General features: G+C 40.4%; 1 protein-coding gene across 4 annotated transcripts in view; it reads right to left on the reverse strand.

Annotated features, from left to right (window-relative positions):
- Window positions 1-16,543, reverse strand: part of MYO5A (myosin VA) — a 220,963-nt gene that overhangs the window by 68,231 nt on the left and 136,189 nt on the right. For all 4 annotated transcript variants that reach the window (XM_015142269.3, XM_015142271.3, XM_028850935.2 and 1 more), the window contains exons 14-20: window positions 16,085-16,168; window positions 12,428-12,589; window positions 11,365-11,462; window positions 8,064-8,150; window positions 7,867-7,975; window positions 4,589-4,800; window positions 3,540-3,696 (exon numbers count right to left, since the gene is read on the reverse strand). In XM_015142269.3, coding sequence (XP_014997755.2) covers window positions 3,540-3,696; window positions 4,589-4,800; window positions 7,867-7,975; window positions 8,064-8,150; window positions 11,365-11,462; window positions 12,428-12,589; window positions 16,085-16,168 — 909 coding nt within the window. The remainder of the gene's footprint in view (window positions 1-3,539; window positions 3,697-4,588; window positions 4,801-7,866; window positions 7,976-8,063; window positions 8,151-11,364; window positions 11,463-12,427; window positions 12,590-16,084; window positions 16,169-16,543) is intronic.

Genomic DNA, 16,543 nt, shown 5'->3' on the forward strand with positions numbered 1-16,543 from the left:
GTAGTGATTTATTGATTTTTTTTTTTTTTTAGAAACTAAAAGATGACACTGTTGTTTACCACATTTGAGGAATACCATTCTAGTGAGGATTTTCCACTGCTATTTCAAATGTAGTAAGGATTCACTTTTGGGATTCAAAGGCAGGAGGGATGGGGCTTTAAAATGAAAGGTAAAAGTAACAAGATGTGAAACAAACTAATCTTACTTTTGATTTCATGTTACATTTCCTAAAAACAATCATGATATTTCCCTAAACTTACAAACAACTTACAACAAAAGTTTGCCTTATGAGATGAATTTGTTGTCACTAAAGAACACCAAACAGAGACCGTGTAAACATTTTATAGGAAAGATGGAGAAGAAATTCTTGAATTTAAGAAGAGGTAGCCAGGCACAGTGACTCACACCTGTAATCCCAGCACTTTGGGAGGCCAAGGTGGGTGGTTCACATGGGTCAGGAGTTTGAGACCAGCCTGGCCAACATGGTGAAACCCCATCTCTAATAAAATACAAAAATTAGCTGGGCGTAGTGGCGGGCACCTGTAATCCCAGCTACTCAGGAGGCTGAGGCAGGAGAATAGCTTGAACCCAGGAGGGAGAGATTGCAGTGAGCCGAGATCGTGCCATTGCACTCCAGCTTAGGCAACAAGAGTGAAAAGCTCCATTTCAAAAAAAAAAAAAAAACAAGAGAGAAAATAAAAGAAAAAGTAAACTAGAAAAATCTGGCACCTGTAGATTTTTATGTTTATAATTTTATGAAGTAACTCTTCCATGATATAAATGATACTTAAATATTATATACTTAAAATACTTGTTGGTGATTATTACAAATGGACACAATACACCTCCTATCAAACTCTTTTTTTTTGCTTTTTTGAGACTAAGTCTCATTCTTGTTGCCCAGACTGGAATGCAATGGCGCAATCTCGGCTCACTGCAACCTCCACCTCCCAGGTTCAAGCGATTCTCCTGCCTCAGCCTCCCGAGTAACTGGGATTATAGGCGTGTGCCACCACGACCTGCTAATTTTGTATTTTTGGTAGAGACAAGGTTTCATCATGTTGGTCAGGCTGGTCTCAAACTCCTGACCTCAGATGATCCGCCTGCCTCGGCCTCCCAAAGTGCTGGGATTATTGGCATGAGCCACCGTGCCCAGCCTTATCAAACTCTTAAAATGTAAAATCTCTGAAAGCATCGATTCATATATATAGCAGTTTAATAAGATCATTAACAGAATACTTTCTATTTTTAGGTTATTGCACTTGATAAAAATAATGACTAAAATGTGTCATCCTAGAAGATACATTTAATAAATAAGTGGTTAACTTTTAAACCATCAAATACAAAGTGAACACAGTTGTTCAGGAGATCTGAGTAGTGTCTTCAGCCCCCTCAAGCCTGCCTTCTGTGGTTGTTTTAACCTAATGCGAAGGTAGCCTTCAGTTTTCCTTCAGTGTAGCCACTGCATCGCGCTGCACTGAGGTTGGGAGTTCTGAACGTTCACTGAACATCACAGTCTGGAGGGAGGCCTCTGTCTTATCCGGATGAGTAAGGAGCAACTGGATGAGTCTCAGTGATGGCAAATTAAAGACTTTTAAACTCAAGCAACACACAGCAGCAAAGCTATTAATGCCAAGTTTCCTGTTCCATTTGCTTCTCCCATGCAACTTTGGACACTGGTCCATTTTTGTAATTTTAGTCAAATGGAAACATTATCTAATCAGAGCTTCCATTTTCAATCTCACTTTCATCATGAGTGAGAGAAATTAATCAACACCTGTACTCTCTTTAAGACCCCCCCCAAATCTCATGAAGGGGAACCTTGGACCTGAAATACAGCTAGAAGGAGTACTAATGTGATGGCTGTTGGCTTACATGTGAGCAAGCCTCTACGCTGCTACCTTCCACCCTGTCCAGTCACAGTGGGAGCCTGAGCTGGCCAGAGGCTGCTACTGCTAAACCAGTGGCCTCAAAACTCAGCTCAGATGTTCCTAAGGAGAGTAGTGAGGAACACAGGAAGGTAACTAGTTTGGTATATCTGAAAAGCCAACTTCAAACCTCTTCCCTCCCTAAAATCTCACACCTATATAGAAAGAGCATGAGACTACATAAAAGAGGGGTGAGCAGAAAGATCTGGAGTAGCTATCTTCAAAACACAGCTATTAAATACACTCATTCAAGCCTCATCAGTTTCGAATTTTTTTGTTGTCTAAAATCACTTCAAATAAAAAAGTAAAATAAATAAATAAATATATAAATAGGGCCTAGGTCACACCCATATACTGCCTGTGCTTAGAGACCCAAATCACCCTATTAATGATCCTTCTAATGGTAATGTCCATAGAGTTCTAACATCCAGGCTTATATTTCTTGCTTATTTGAAATATATTCTATAGGATAGATTCCCAAACCTTGCCAAAATGAAAGAGATAAAAAATCGTTCATCAATGGTCACAGGTGATAATTAAGACTACTCTGGTGACCCCGTTAATTATCGCTAGATATAAGATTATTCGTCAAACACTTTTGGAGCATCATACCTGTCAATACAATTTTAACCACATTAATGTTGTAATTTGCCTCCTCTTCACCATGGTAAATTCTTCCAAGGTTGTCTCATTCTTGGAATAACCTTCAACCTGTTTGTCATATATTCTATCTATTCAAAGTTCTCTGTAGTCATCTGAGTAGTGGGCCCCAAAGAAATTAGGTGCTAATCCCTGGAACCTGCAAATGTTAACTTATTCAGAAAAAGGGCCTTTGCAGATGTGATTAGGTTAAGGGTCTTCAGATGGGAGGATTATCCTGGATCACATGGGTAGAACCTAAATGCTATCATAATTACTCTTATAAGAGGCAGATAGAAGAATCAGATACACAGAGGAGAAAATGCTGTGAAAACAGAGGCTGAGACTGGACTGATGCGGCTACAAGCACAGGAATGCTGGCAGCCACCAGAGGCTGCAAGAGGCCAGGATTCTCCCCTGGAGCTTCTAGAGGGAGAGCAGCCTGCTGACAACTTGATTTTGTCCCAGTGATAATGATTTTGGACTTCTGGTCTCCAGAACTCTGAGAGAATTCATTTCGGTTGTTTTAAGGTAACAAGTTTGTGATAATTTATTATAGCAACCACAGTAAACTAACATACTTTTTTTTTCAAATTATATAAACAAAGAGAAAAAAGGAGGTAAAAGATTTTTTCTCATTTCTTTTTTAATAACTATATGTGATTATTTAGTATTTTAAAATGCATTTCAGGCTGGGCATGCGCACAGTGGCTCACACTTGTAATCTCAGCACTTTGGAAGGCCATAGTGGGAGGACTGCTTGAGGCCAGGAGTCTGAGGCTGCAGTGTACTATGACTGCACCGCTGCACCCCAGCCAGGGTGACAGAGCGAGATCCTATTTCTAAAACAGAATTTTTTAAAATAAACAAACAGCATTTTAATAGCTGGTTGTCCCCATACAGTTCCTACATTCATCGTAGCCCCTGTAATGCTAATAGAATGAATAAACAAAGTTGAAAATAATGCCTCACCTTGCGATACCTATTTCTGGCCAGGAAGCCTCGCAAGTAAGACTGAAGAACGATAGTGGCAGCTCGTCTAATCTTGTACCTCCTGCAGACCACAAACATGCGCCAGTACTTTTGAATGATGGTTGCTGCCTTGGTTCTGCGCAGAAACTTAGCATAGCTGGCCAAAGAAAATAATATTATGTTGTCAGTAATCAGAAAAAAATGCAGGAATACATGCTAGAGAAACGTAAAGAGTGTCACTGTTTTAGGCATAAAGAGTAGTACCTCCATTGTATTATTCTAATAATGTGCATGCTAAGTCAACATTTATATTTACTTACATTTGTATAGCAGTTTCCCAAATACGTTTCCCAAAGTATTTCTGCATTTATTATCTCATCTGAGCCCTCCCTAACTCTGAAAAGTAGGATGGCCCACATTGCCAGATTTTACAAGAAAGCAAAATTCATAAAAGTTCATTCTTTCTACAACAGGATCCATTTACCCTGGGCCATGCCCTCTTTATAGAGCAGACAGACATACACAGTAATCTCATACTTAGTTATCACCATCTTTCTTGGATCTAGCCATTATTAATCTACCATATTTTTCCTGAATTTGTGAGGGTATAAGTTCATGATTAATTCATTTCTACTTATACTTCTCAATTAAAATTAACCTAATATGTAATCACACTAAAGTGTAATTCTCTTCCAGACCCTCTCAGTTAACTGCTCCTGAAAATTATTCCATGAAGTCATTGTTAACTAGCTCATATTCATGACTGTTTTAATTTATACACGATTTCCTCAAGCCCAATATAAAAGTATCAAAAATAAAAATTTTGAGGACATAAGTAAGCAGCAGTTTGTAAATGTTTTGAAGATAAATCTGAATCATTCATATGGCTGAGTGAAATTTTATTCTATTTAGCTGTCCTATGAGTTAATTTGTTGTCCCTTGGAACTAAGAAAAGGTGAGGTGTTATCTTTTCAGGTATGGTGACCACTCAAAACTGTCCTCGGACAGTGAATTAGATGTGCACTCTAATCTGTCCCCAGGAGGCCTACCATCGGGCCTGGTAGCCCCGCACGTATCTCTGCACGGTGATGGCCGCCTTCCGCATGCGTAGGTACTTCTTCCTCAGCAGCCACCCTCGGATGGTCTTCTGGATCCGGATGCAGGCAGCCCTCAGTTTGTCCGCTCTCAATTTTTCTAGATAGGCCACTTGACCGGCACGGAAAAAGATCTTTGTCTTACCAAACTGGTATTTGTCCTTGTCCTATTTTTGGAATAAATTGTATATTCAGAAATAATAATCATGTAAATGAAATTTAAAAGAAAAAATGTCTAAAAGCAGAATCAGTAAAGGAATGAATCTATTAGCTAAAACTTGGGCTACATCACAATTAACTAATGGAGCCAGATTTTTAATCCTATGCAAGTTGAGCAAATAGAAGGGATTTTAAGAAAAACTGCAGTTTAAGAGTTATTTTCCAGAATTATTCTACCTGGAATTATTATCTGAGGCCCAAAACTTGGTTGTGGGTTATAGGCAGTTATTATTTGCTTGTTTGTGTTTTAAACATCTCAAGGAAATGGAGATGTTGACTCTCTCTGACTGACCCAGGTTGTAAGGATTACATCGGGCTGTATATTCCATGAGAAGCTGAAGGGACAAAAACACCAGTGTGAAGAATAAGGCAGGAAGAAATGCATATGAAATAAAATTCAAAAACCAAAAACCAAAATTCTTGGGTATTCATATTGAGTTACATTTCTAAACAGTTATCTCTTGGCTTTATCAATAATATCTGAAAACAAACTAATAAAACCCCATTAATATGTTTAAAATCCTACAAATTGGCCAGGCGTAGTGGCTCACGTGTGTAATCCTAGCACTTTGGGAGGTCAAGGCGGGTGGATCACGAGGTCAGGAGATCGAGAACATCCTGGCCAACATAGTGAAACCCTGTCTACTAAAATACAAAAAATTAGCTGGGCATGCTGGCGGGCACCTGTATTCCCAGCTACTTGGGAGGCTGAGGCAGGGGAATCGCTTGAACCCAGGAGGTGGAGGTTGCAGTGAGCCAAGATCGCACCACTACACTCCAGCCTGGCAACAAAGCAAGAATCCGTCTCAAAAAGAAAAAAAAATCCTTTTAAACTCCTTTTACAAAAATATAACCATTTATATTACATTGTGATTCACCTTATCTAGAAGTATACAAATCATTAACCATTCTTGCATTAAAGAATGGAATTTATGTATAAGAATCATCACTGTGATCTGAAATTCTTTCTTTCTTTTTTTTTTTTTTTTGAGACGAGTCTCACTCTGTCTCCCAAGCTGGACTACAGTGCTGTGATCTCGGCTCACTGCAGCCTCCGCCTTCTGGGTTCAAGCAATACTCCTGCCTCACCCTCCTGAGTAGCTGGGATTACAGGTGAGCACCACCACATCCAGCTAATTCTTATATTTTTAGTGGAGACAGGGTTTCACCATGTTGGCCAGGGTGGCCATGAACTCTGGGCCTCAAGCAGTCCACCCGCCTCGGCCTCCCAAAGTGCTGGGATTAAGGGCATGAGCCACCATGCTCGGCCATGTGATCTGAAATTCTAAGGGAAAACAGAGAAAACCATTTTTCCCTATAAGTAGATATCTTGTCATGTCTTATACATGAAACCAAAAAATCAGAAACATCCACATATACCTAAAAAATCTAAAATTATTTCAATTTAAATCAATAAAGTTTACATAGGAACCCTAGCTAGAAAAGCGGTCCTTACCGCCGACCTGCTTCACACCTCACACCAATCCTGCCTCCATCTTTCAGCCTCCTCTGCCTAAATTCCCGCAAAGCCCTGATCAGGCCTGAAGTGGCCTGGGTGAGGGGACCAGGCATAGGCCTGTTCCTACTTTCTGCTCTACATTCCCACCTGAACACAGGTTAGAAGGGGATTGGGCAGGCTGTGCACAGTGGCTCACACCTGTAATCTCAGCACTTTGGGAGACTGAGGCAGGCAGATCACGAGGTCAGGAGTTTGAGACCAGCCTGGCCAACATGGTAAAATCCTGTTTCTACTAAAAATATAAAAATTAGCTGGGTGTGGTAGTGCACACCTATAATCCCAGCTACTGGGGAGGCTGAGGCAGGAGAATGGCTTGAATCCAGGAGGTGGAGATTGCAGTGAGCCGAGATCATGCCACTGTACTCCACCCTGGGTGAAAGAGCAAGACTCTGTTTCAAAAAAAAAAAAAGGGAATTGGTGCAAACTCAAAAAGCCCCAGTTTAAAAAGAAAAAGCATTATTGAGGAAGTGAACTTAGCTCTTTCAAGGAAAAAATATTATTAACAACAAAGGGGCATTACATTTAGTTCACAGCTAGTAATTATGATCAATTAGCTCAAAGTGAGGTACTCCATCTAGGCTAGTGTTAACCAAGTGAAAATATTTTTTTTAAAAACTTTTCATGAATCTTTAATTCTCTAAGACCAAGATCAGTAGTTCTCAAAATGTAGTCCTCAGACAGCATCAGTATCACCCGGGAAATGCAAATTCTTGCGCCCACCTCAGACCTACCGAATCAGAAATTTTGATGGCAGGGCCCAGAAATCTGTATTTTAACAAGCATTCCAGGTCACAATAAAGTTGCAGAACTCTTTAGCCTGGCCTGCAAGACTCTCTGTAACACCAACCTACATTTCCTAACCATTTCTCTACTGTCCCATACACAAATCTCACACTGCAAAAAACTGTTTTCTCAGCAAACCCTATGCTTACCTTGCTTTTTACTCCCTCTTATAATATTCTCCTTCCTTTTTTGCATAACCTTACCCATTCTCAGGGTCTGACTTAAAACACACCTCTTTCATGAAATCTCTCCTTCCCATAGCTAGATGTCGCTTTGTCATCCCGATTTCTTGTTCCACTCATTCAGCATTTGATATAGACACTATGGTTAAATATTATACTTGTCTTCAAAAAGTATTACTTTCCAAGTAAGACTATATTACCTGAGAACAAGACTTATTTTTTCTTAATCACACAGCATTTGGCCTGGTGTCTTCTAGAAGTAAGTACTAGGTACATTTTTATTAATAATAATCAAACTGTCTAAGAAGAATGTGTCTCAAGTGTGGGTCCAGGCCTCACAGCTCTGCCTCCTGACAGTGGACCATCATCCTCACTAGTTTCAGCATCCTAAACACAGTAGCGTGCCCCTCTCGGATCCCACCCTGAAATGATCTGGACTAGGAACATTTTATACAAAAGTTCCTGGGGCTCTCCAAGGTCAGAACCACAAGGCCTTCTGCTCAGATGACCGTAAGTGAAATCTTTCTTACCAGTATCAGTTTCTCTAACACATTCTTGCATGTTTGCTTTCTGTCACTCAGCACATCTTTCTGCTTCATTAGGACACGGTAGCGGCTGAAAAATTCTTGGTAAGTCCACCTATTAAAAGAAAACCATCTGAGTTTACTTAAAGAACTAGGATCTTCTCCCATTAGGACCCCTTACATCTGAAAAATGCCAGGCTCACCGTGAGGGGAAACCAGCCGCACTGATTCGGATGGTTTCCAGGACACCGCAAGCTCTTAGTTGCTGCACTGCCCTCTTCTCATCAAACCTATACATAAAAATTAAAGCCATTAATCCACAAAGAACCTGGCTGGTGGCCACAAATTACTCTCCTCAGTCAGGGTGTAAATTCTTTTGTAAGAGCAAAATGGATAAATCAGAAAAGAAAGCATTCAGAAGTCGGAGCAGTGATCAAAATGGAAAACTATGAGAGAATGGGGAGGAGACAATAAGCAGTAAAAATAACTGTAACCATTACCTGCAACTCATAACACAAACTCTTATAAGAGTTTGCTGGGTGTGGTGGCTCACATCTGTAATCCCAGAATTTTGGGAGACCCAGGAGGGTAGATTACCTGAGGTCAGGAGTTTGAGAACAGCCTGGCCAACATGGAGAAACCCCGTCTCTACTAAAAACAGAAATATTAGTCGAGCATGGTGGCACACACCTGTAATCCCAGCTACTCAGGAGGCTGAGGCTGGAGAATCACTTGAACTCGGGAGGTGGAGGTTGCAGTGAGCCAAGATCGCGCCACTGCACTCCAGTCTGGGCGATAGAGTGAGACTTTGTCTCAACAACAACAACAACAACAACAACAACAAGAAAGTCCACTGAGCACATTTAAAACAACACAACATGGCCAGGTGCAGTGGTTCACGCCTGTAATCCCAGCACTTTAGGAGGCTGAGGTGGGCGGATCATGAGGTCAACAGTTTGAGACCAGCCTAGCCAACATGGTGAAACCCTGTCTCTACGAAAAATACAAAAATTAGCCAGGCATGGTGGCGGGCGCCTGTAATCCCAGCTACTCCAGAGGCTGAGGCAGGAGAATCACTTGAACCTGGGAGGCGGAGGTTGCAGTGAGCCGAGGCCGCGCCATTGCATTCCAGCCTGGGCGACACAGGGAGACTCCGTCTAAAAAACAACAGCAGCAGCAACAACAACACAACGCTCCTTTGTACTTTGCCCATACTCATTTCATGGCATGGCCTGACAAGAAGCTCTCAGAAGTCATTAGATCAGTATACAGAGCTCCCCTGGAATAAAGACTGGTCAACCCTGGAGATTTCTCTAACAGGAAGCACAAATTAGATATGCCTCATTCAGTTATATTTTTTTAAAAATTACTACTGTTCTAAACCTCGTGTCCACATCAATGAACAAGATTTTTATTTTGTATTACATTTTGTATTTATTTCACTCTAGGCAAATGGCATCCTCAAGCTAAACTGGCACTGAAGAGGAAGTATTAAGGTTTCCCTTTGGCCAAATGATTGCTCCTGTGACTTCCATAGTTAAGCTCTGAGTGATCCATCTAGGCCTCCCCTGTGCTATCTTCTCAGGTGTTCTGTTGGTGGTGGAAGATGAGGTTGGTTGATAAAAGGTCATGGTCCTGAGGGCTGTCCAGGACAGAGGCCCAAGTATAGCAGCTTCTTCCTGCTTCCCACTTCTTCCATGAAGGACTTCTTGGTGATGAAGCAGAGAGAAAGACAGCAGTCCTTCAGAACTGCCCTCCAGTCTAAGGCAGAATCTCCAGACAGCAGGACTGGCACGGGGGTAGGGAAAAGCACACTCATACACTGTGGAGGGGGTGGGGGGTAGGAGCTATTACAACCTTTTTAAGTGTGCCTGGTCTTTGACCTATAAATTCCAGTTCTAGAATCACATTATTCCAATGAGATAATCAGACAAATACACAAAAATGTTTGGCACAGGATGTTTATTATAGCATTGTTGGAACAACTTAAATGGCCATCAGTAGGAACTAATTTAAATAAATGATACTATGTCTATACAATAGGATACTCTGTAGTCATTATGATTATGTGATTTTTATTTACCAAAAGGGAAAGTGTTCACAATCTATTAAAAATAAAGACTAAACAGCAATCATAGCACAAGGCCCCTCCTTTTGTGTGTGTGTGTGTGTCTCTCTCTCACACACACACACAGACACACACACACACACACAGAGCATGGAGGGAAGGGAAGGTGGTTAATCAAGAACAATGTATGACAGTTAATACCAGTTATCTCCCTGGGTATGATGGATGCTTTTTCTTTTTCTCTTTTTTTTTTTTTGAGATGAAGTCTCGCTCTTTTCCCCCAGGCTAGATAGAGTGCAGTGGTGCAATCTTGGCTCACTGCAACCTCTGCCTCCTGGGTTCAAGCGATTCTCCTACCTCAGCCTCCCAAGTAGCTGGGATTAGAGGCGCCTGCCATCACGCCCAGCTAATTTTTGTACTTTTAGTAGAGACAGGATTTCACCATGTTGGCCAGGCTGGTTTTGAACTCCTGACCTCAAGTGATCCACCTACCTTGGCCTCCCCAAGTGCTGGGATTACAAGTGTGAGCCACTGCACCCAGTTGATGGATGCTTTTTCATTTATTTTTATACTATTCTGTATTTCCTGAAAACTGTCTTTACAATGTACATGTATTACTTTTAAAATTAGAAAAATAGGCTGGGCATGGTGGCTCACGCCTGTAATCCCAGCACTTTGGGAGGCCGAGGGGGCAGATCATGAAGTCAGGAGTTCAAGACCAGCCTGGCCAAGATGATAAAACTCCATCTCCATTAAAAATACAAAATTAGCTGGGCGTGGTGGTGCATGCCTGTAATCTCAGCTACTCGGGAGGCTGAGGCAGGAGACTTGCTTGAACCTGGGAGGCAGAGGTTATGGTAAGCCGAGATCACACTATTGTACTCCAGCCAGGGCAAGAAGAGCGAAACTCTATCTCAAAATAAATAAATAAATACATAAAATTAGAAAAATATTTCTGTTTTGTAAAAACAAATCTCCAGAAAGATTGATTCTCCCTTCATGCATGGTATCTGAAGCAGGAGGAGGTGCTGGTAAAAACAGACACCCTTTGATGATTTCAACAGTGGAGAAGCAGCAGGTAAGCATTTGCCAAACAGCCTTGTCCTAGCCAGTGGTGGTTCCACCTAATGCCCAAATCAACAAAAATCCCAGAGAGATCAATTGAAGAAAATTCAAAACAGAAAACAGAACCAGAATGCTTGGTTGACCTCAACTTTTCAAATCTTCAGAGGGCTGATAATTTATTCTCACATTCTCAAAAGGGAAAAAACTGAAAAAATAATCTACTGACTAATGGTTTCCCTCTACAAGACATGAAGACTTACCCAAGTATTTTTTTCCTTATAAAAATGTAAGGAAAATATTGGTTTGCTTGGTTGGTTTGGCACTTCTTACAAGATATGTACTTTTTCATTGGGTAGTTCAGAAATACTTACGTGAATGGGAACTTGAAGTCATTAGGCTTGATACAGCGCACATAGTGAGGGGTAGTGGCATTGAGTGTCTCCATAAGCAGGTGCAGGGAGTTTCTGAACTGCATGAAAAAGGGCAGAAGCGGGTATCAAAGATTTGTCCAAAGTCAAAGATGAGGTAAAACCATGGGAAATTCTCTTCCTATGACACTAATGGAGATAACTCTGCCACTTATAAACTTGACCCTTCAGAAGAGGAGCTGCCACAAAACAAGAATGCTAGGGCTTTTGGTTAAAATTTGCCTAAATTCTACCATTTTCATGCTTCCTCTACTAAATATAGATTCCTATACTCCCACTCCTTTTCCCCACAGGAAGCTACAGAAATCTGTTATGAGCTGTCATATGTAACTAACAATATAACCTTGCTTTAAGGCCATTTAATCACATAAAGTGGGAATTTTGATGGAAGATACTGGAAAACGTAGCAGATGACTTAAAAGAGTATAGGTAATGAGTGAGAGAATGACAAAGGATAGGCAGAGAGGAGTTAAAATTAGGGACCTAGGATCAGGACTGGAGGCTGTGGACCTGGGTCAGGCCCTGTTCCTATATACACCAGGCACAGGGTCACATGCACAGGACAGCAAGCTGAGAAGCGCTCAGCCTCCATTCAAAGCCCTACTCCCTATTCAGGCACTAAGCATGTATGTAACATTTCCCACTCTCAGAGAACATAAGACATCAAAGAAAAGTGAGGGCCCTGTTCTGAAGGAGCTGACTGAGGCAGCATACAAATACAGAGACAAAACAAACAGAAAACTAAGCAAAGATGGGGTGGTCTGAGAGAGATGACATGCACTAGAAGAATTAAACTGTAGAGAAAATTATTCAGGGAAAGGCTTATGCAGTCACAGGTCTAAAACTGGGTGGAGAAGACTTTTAGTGGACAGTGTCGTGTGATATCACAGTGAAAGCTCTAGGCTCTCCTCAACTGAGGATCCCACCTGGGAGGCTGAAGAGGGAAGATCTGAGGTTTCAGATGAGCCAGAAAGGAAGGAGCCTGGCAGCAGCTCCCTGAACTCACCTGATGCCCCACTGTTTTCTTGTGCTCTTTGGCCATCTGGCCTGGTCTGCCTTTGGTGGGCTTTGCAGGAATGCGTGTAAGGGGTGTGCGCCCTGAGGAGGTGGCTGAGGTTGGACTGATGGCCTTCTCATCATCTTGAAATAGTTCTGGTAGCATCTTAAACTAAGTCAGAAACAGTATAACGAAATTACATTCTAAACCAAACTTGAACATAAACCTTCACAAAATAAATATTACAGAGATTCCTTTCCTTAAGTAATCACTGTCAGAGTCACAATACAGAAAGAGTCACTATCTATGGTAAGAGCCAAGAATATGAGAGGAAGGTGAGGTAAAAGCTATAAAAAATAACACGGAAAAATGCAATAATTCTACAACCGTGTCTGGGGGAAAGCAAAGTCAGAACTACTGCAACCGGACTTGAAAACCTAATCCACAGAAAATGACAAATTTAAACATATTAATGGGCTTGAATTATAATTATTTTATGGGAAAAATAGTAATTGAAAGCCTTATTACTTCATTTCCACAAACTGTTTTAGCATCAGGTGGAGAAAAACACTAGTCCAAGTTTGCATGTTATTTATCAAGTGTTTACTCACCTGCTTTATTTGCCTGCCTACTAACTTAAGTGCTGAGCACTAACTCAAAAACATCACCGAAAATCTCAGCAGGAAAGGGTCATAAACAAATTCTACAATATTAGAAGGTTTTAAAAGTTATGAATAATTTTTGGAAGATAATTTGGGTTACAGAAAAAAAAGTTTAAAACCCTACCCATATCCTATACATTTGATATTTGTTTTCGAGGGATTTATAACTTCAACAAATAATTCCTGTAATCAATTTTGTGTTCTATCAGGTTAGCAACATGAAAGACTATTATAAGATCTGGTACTCAATAAGTAGGTAGATGATACTAGTCAATACGGTTGGGAGAAATTTTATGGAAAAAAAGAGACTTCAAACGAATCCAAAGGAACATCTTGATATATGTACATACCTTTACAACAGTGCCACATCCCATATAAATAAAACCAGTTCTTCTAATTAGTCAAGCTATATTTGCAACTACAATTATTTATCTATTAACCTTAATACAACCCATTTAATCTTCATAACAATTCCATAAATTAGATGCTATCATGATTCTATTTTATAGATGAGAGATCTGAGGCATAAACTCAGTAGATGAACTGTGCTTCCCCTTATTAATCAGCTATACAAAAAGTAGAGGGTTAAAACTCATTTTAATGGTACTTGGTAGAACTGAAATTTAGTGGTATTTAGTCAAGTTGCAATTTATTTATATGCTTCCTGATATTAGATGTGGCAATGGAAGATTTCTTTATGGTAGAAAAATATCAAATAAGGCACCTTCTGATAAGTTTATAATTTCATATATATATATATATATATTTTAAATTCCTTTTCAAGTTGTAAGCTAGAGGCTGCAGGAAAAAAAAGACAAAACACATAAATACACAAACATACTCTACATTGTATTACCACAAAAATAATTCTACTCAAAACACATAACACAGATATTAATCTTCTAAAATTAGTACTTTCAAGAGAACACATTTACACTATGTGATACTGGCTTCTATCAGGTGCAGTGAAATTATGAAGTTTATACCCCTAGATTGGGTTTCAGCAAAGACCAGGAGCAGAGGAAGCCTCCAAGCTATGTTAGGTAAGTCACACACTGTCCCCACTTCAATGGCAACAATGTTACACAGACTGGTGGTCATTGCAAATGATTTGTCAGAATGCATACCCACTTTATGACGACTAAGGACTCAAAAGCCAATTAGAAAACTAAATCAGAATAAAGACAACTGATCAAGGATGCCTCAAGAATGAGAACCTGGCCAGGTGCGGTGGCTCATGCCTGTAATCCCGGCACTTTGGGAGGCCGAGGTGGGTAGTTCCCTTAAGACCAGGAGTTCAAGACCAGCCTGGACAACATGGTGAAACCCCGTCTCGACAAAAACTTAGCCAGGCATGGTGGCATGCACCTGTAGTCCCAGCTACTTGGGAGGCTGATGTGGAAGGATCACCTGAGCCGGGGAGGTCGAGGCTGCAGTGAGTCCTGTGATCATCACATCACTGCCCTCCAGCCTGGGTGACAGTGAGACACTGTCTCAAAACAACAACAACAACAACAATCAGATGAAAACCTGTGAATGTTCTGTTTCAGCTAAACTACTTTGACAAAGTAATAAAACTAGAATTTTATCATTATTTATAAATCAAATCAATAAAGATCTTTAACTGAATAATACTTAGAGACTGGCATTGTGGGAATTTTCTCTTACATATCAATCCTATAAAACTATAAACAATTAATGCCCAGTGACTGTTAGACACTTTAACCTTTTTTTTTTTGGAGACAGAGTCTCGCTGTCTCCCAGGCTGGAGTACAGTGGCACAATTACGGCTCACTGCAGTCTCAACCTCCCAGGCTCAAGTGATTCTCCCACTCAGCTTCCCAAGTAGCTGAAACTACAGCCATGCACCACCATGCCCAGTTAATTTTTGTATTTTTTTGTAGAGATGGGGTTTTGCCATGTTGCTCAGGCTGATCTTAAACTCCTGGGCTCAAGCAGCCTGCCTGCCTCAGCCTCCCAAAGTGCTGGGAGTACAGGCATGAGCTACCACACCTGGTCTCACCTTATTATTTTCTGAAGGTTAAAACTGGGATTTGGTCTTTATGTAATCTTTATATTATCAAAATAATAGATAGTAAAGGTTTTTATTCTAAAAACAAGTCAAAATATTCATATACTATTCCACTGAAGTTAAAAGGATTCTCTTAGAATAAAATAGAAAAACAAAGACTGCCAGTCAGTAATCTAGAAGAATTCACATGAAAATTTTTTATTTTTAGCTGAATACCTGAATATTCATTTTGCTGATCTAAGTAACTGGCTTCCTGCTCTGCTCTCTGTGGGATGAACATGAGCCATGCTCCCCTCCCCATTCTTTCCAGATGGAAGGTCAAGGGATGGAGGAGGGGATCAACCTAATCATCAATACAATGTAGCCATCATAGCTCTTACCATCTAGAACATTCTTTTCCCTCTAGAAAGCAGTGTCTCTAGTACCTATGCCTAAGAAAAATAACTTCAAAGTGCTTTGGGCCACACCTGGAACTGCACTCAGTGATGATCCAGAGATCAGTCTCCATCTTGATGGAGTGTGTCAGGCCATGTTTCTAGCACCTCCCTTCAAACTGACAGGGCAGAAAGACTGTTTTCTCTCATGGCCTCTCACCAAGGCACAACAGAGTCTAGAACCACTGTGGAGGCAATAATTTCACACAAAACTGAAAGAAACATTGCACAGGAGTTAAAAGCACAGACTCAGCAAGACAGCCTGGATTTTAATTTGGCTTGAAAACTCACTAGCCATGAAGTCTCTGTGTCTCAGGTGCCTCATCCATAAAATGAGAGTCATTAGATGAGTTAGCATTTTTAATACATTTAGAACAGGACCTGACATGCAGCTAAAATAACTTTGACTAACATACTAAGTCTTATATATTTGGTAAATTAAAAAGTGAAACTGATTTTTGTTAAAAAATAATTTTTATTGTTAAAAATCTAATGCTTTGAATACCTCCTGGATTAGAGTAAGCCTATCTATAGTTACCTTGCTTGATTTAAGAACTTTAATTTGTTCTTCAAAAACGGTGTCTTTATTCTTTTCGAGAAATCCTTCACACTGGTATTCCACCTGAAAACACATGGAAAAATCTCCTTAACTGATAAAACTTTTGAATAGATATTATAATCATCAATAACAAGAATATTTATTAGTCTCAGGCTATACGATCAGCTCTCAGCAAATCGGTATTATCAGTCTTTTCTAAGAAACCAGGGCCATTCCTGGTAAGAAGCATGTTAACTCTAGAATAAAACTCCTCAAATATTGTTTTTTCTAGGAAACAGTGGTACTGCTGAGTAACTGTGATCTAAAAGATCCTCTCAGTTAGTGGGTGAGCAGATTCATAAGCAGATCCTCTTCTCCCATGCTGGCCAGAGAGCTCTTCCAAGGCTGACTCCTTGTATCTCCTTCCAACCTAGGTCACCATCAAGCAGGGGTGTTTCC

Source organism: Macaca mulatta, chromosome 7, assembly GCF_049350105.2.
Source record: "Macaca mulatta isolate MMU2019108-1 chromosome 7, T2T-MMU8v2.0, whole genome shotgun sequence".
Lineage (NCBI taxonomy): Eukaryota > Metazoa > Chordata > Mammalia > Primates > Cercopithecidae > Macaca > Macaca mulatta.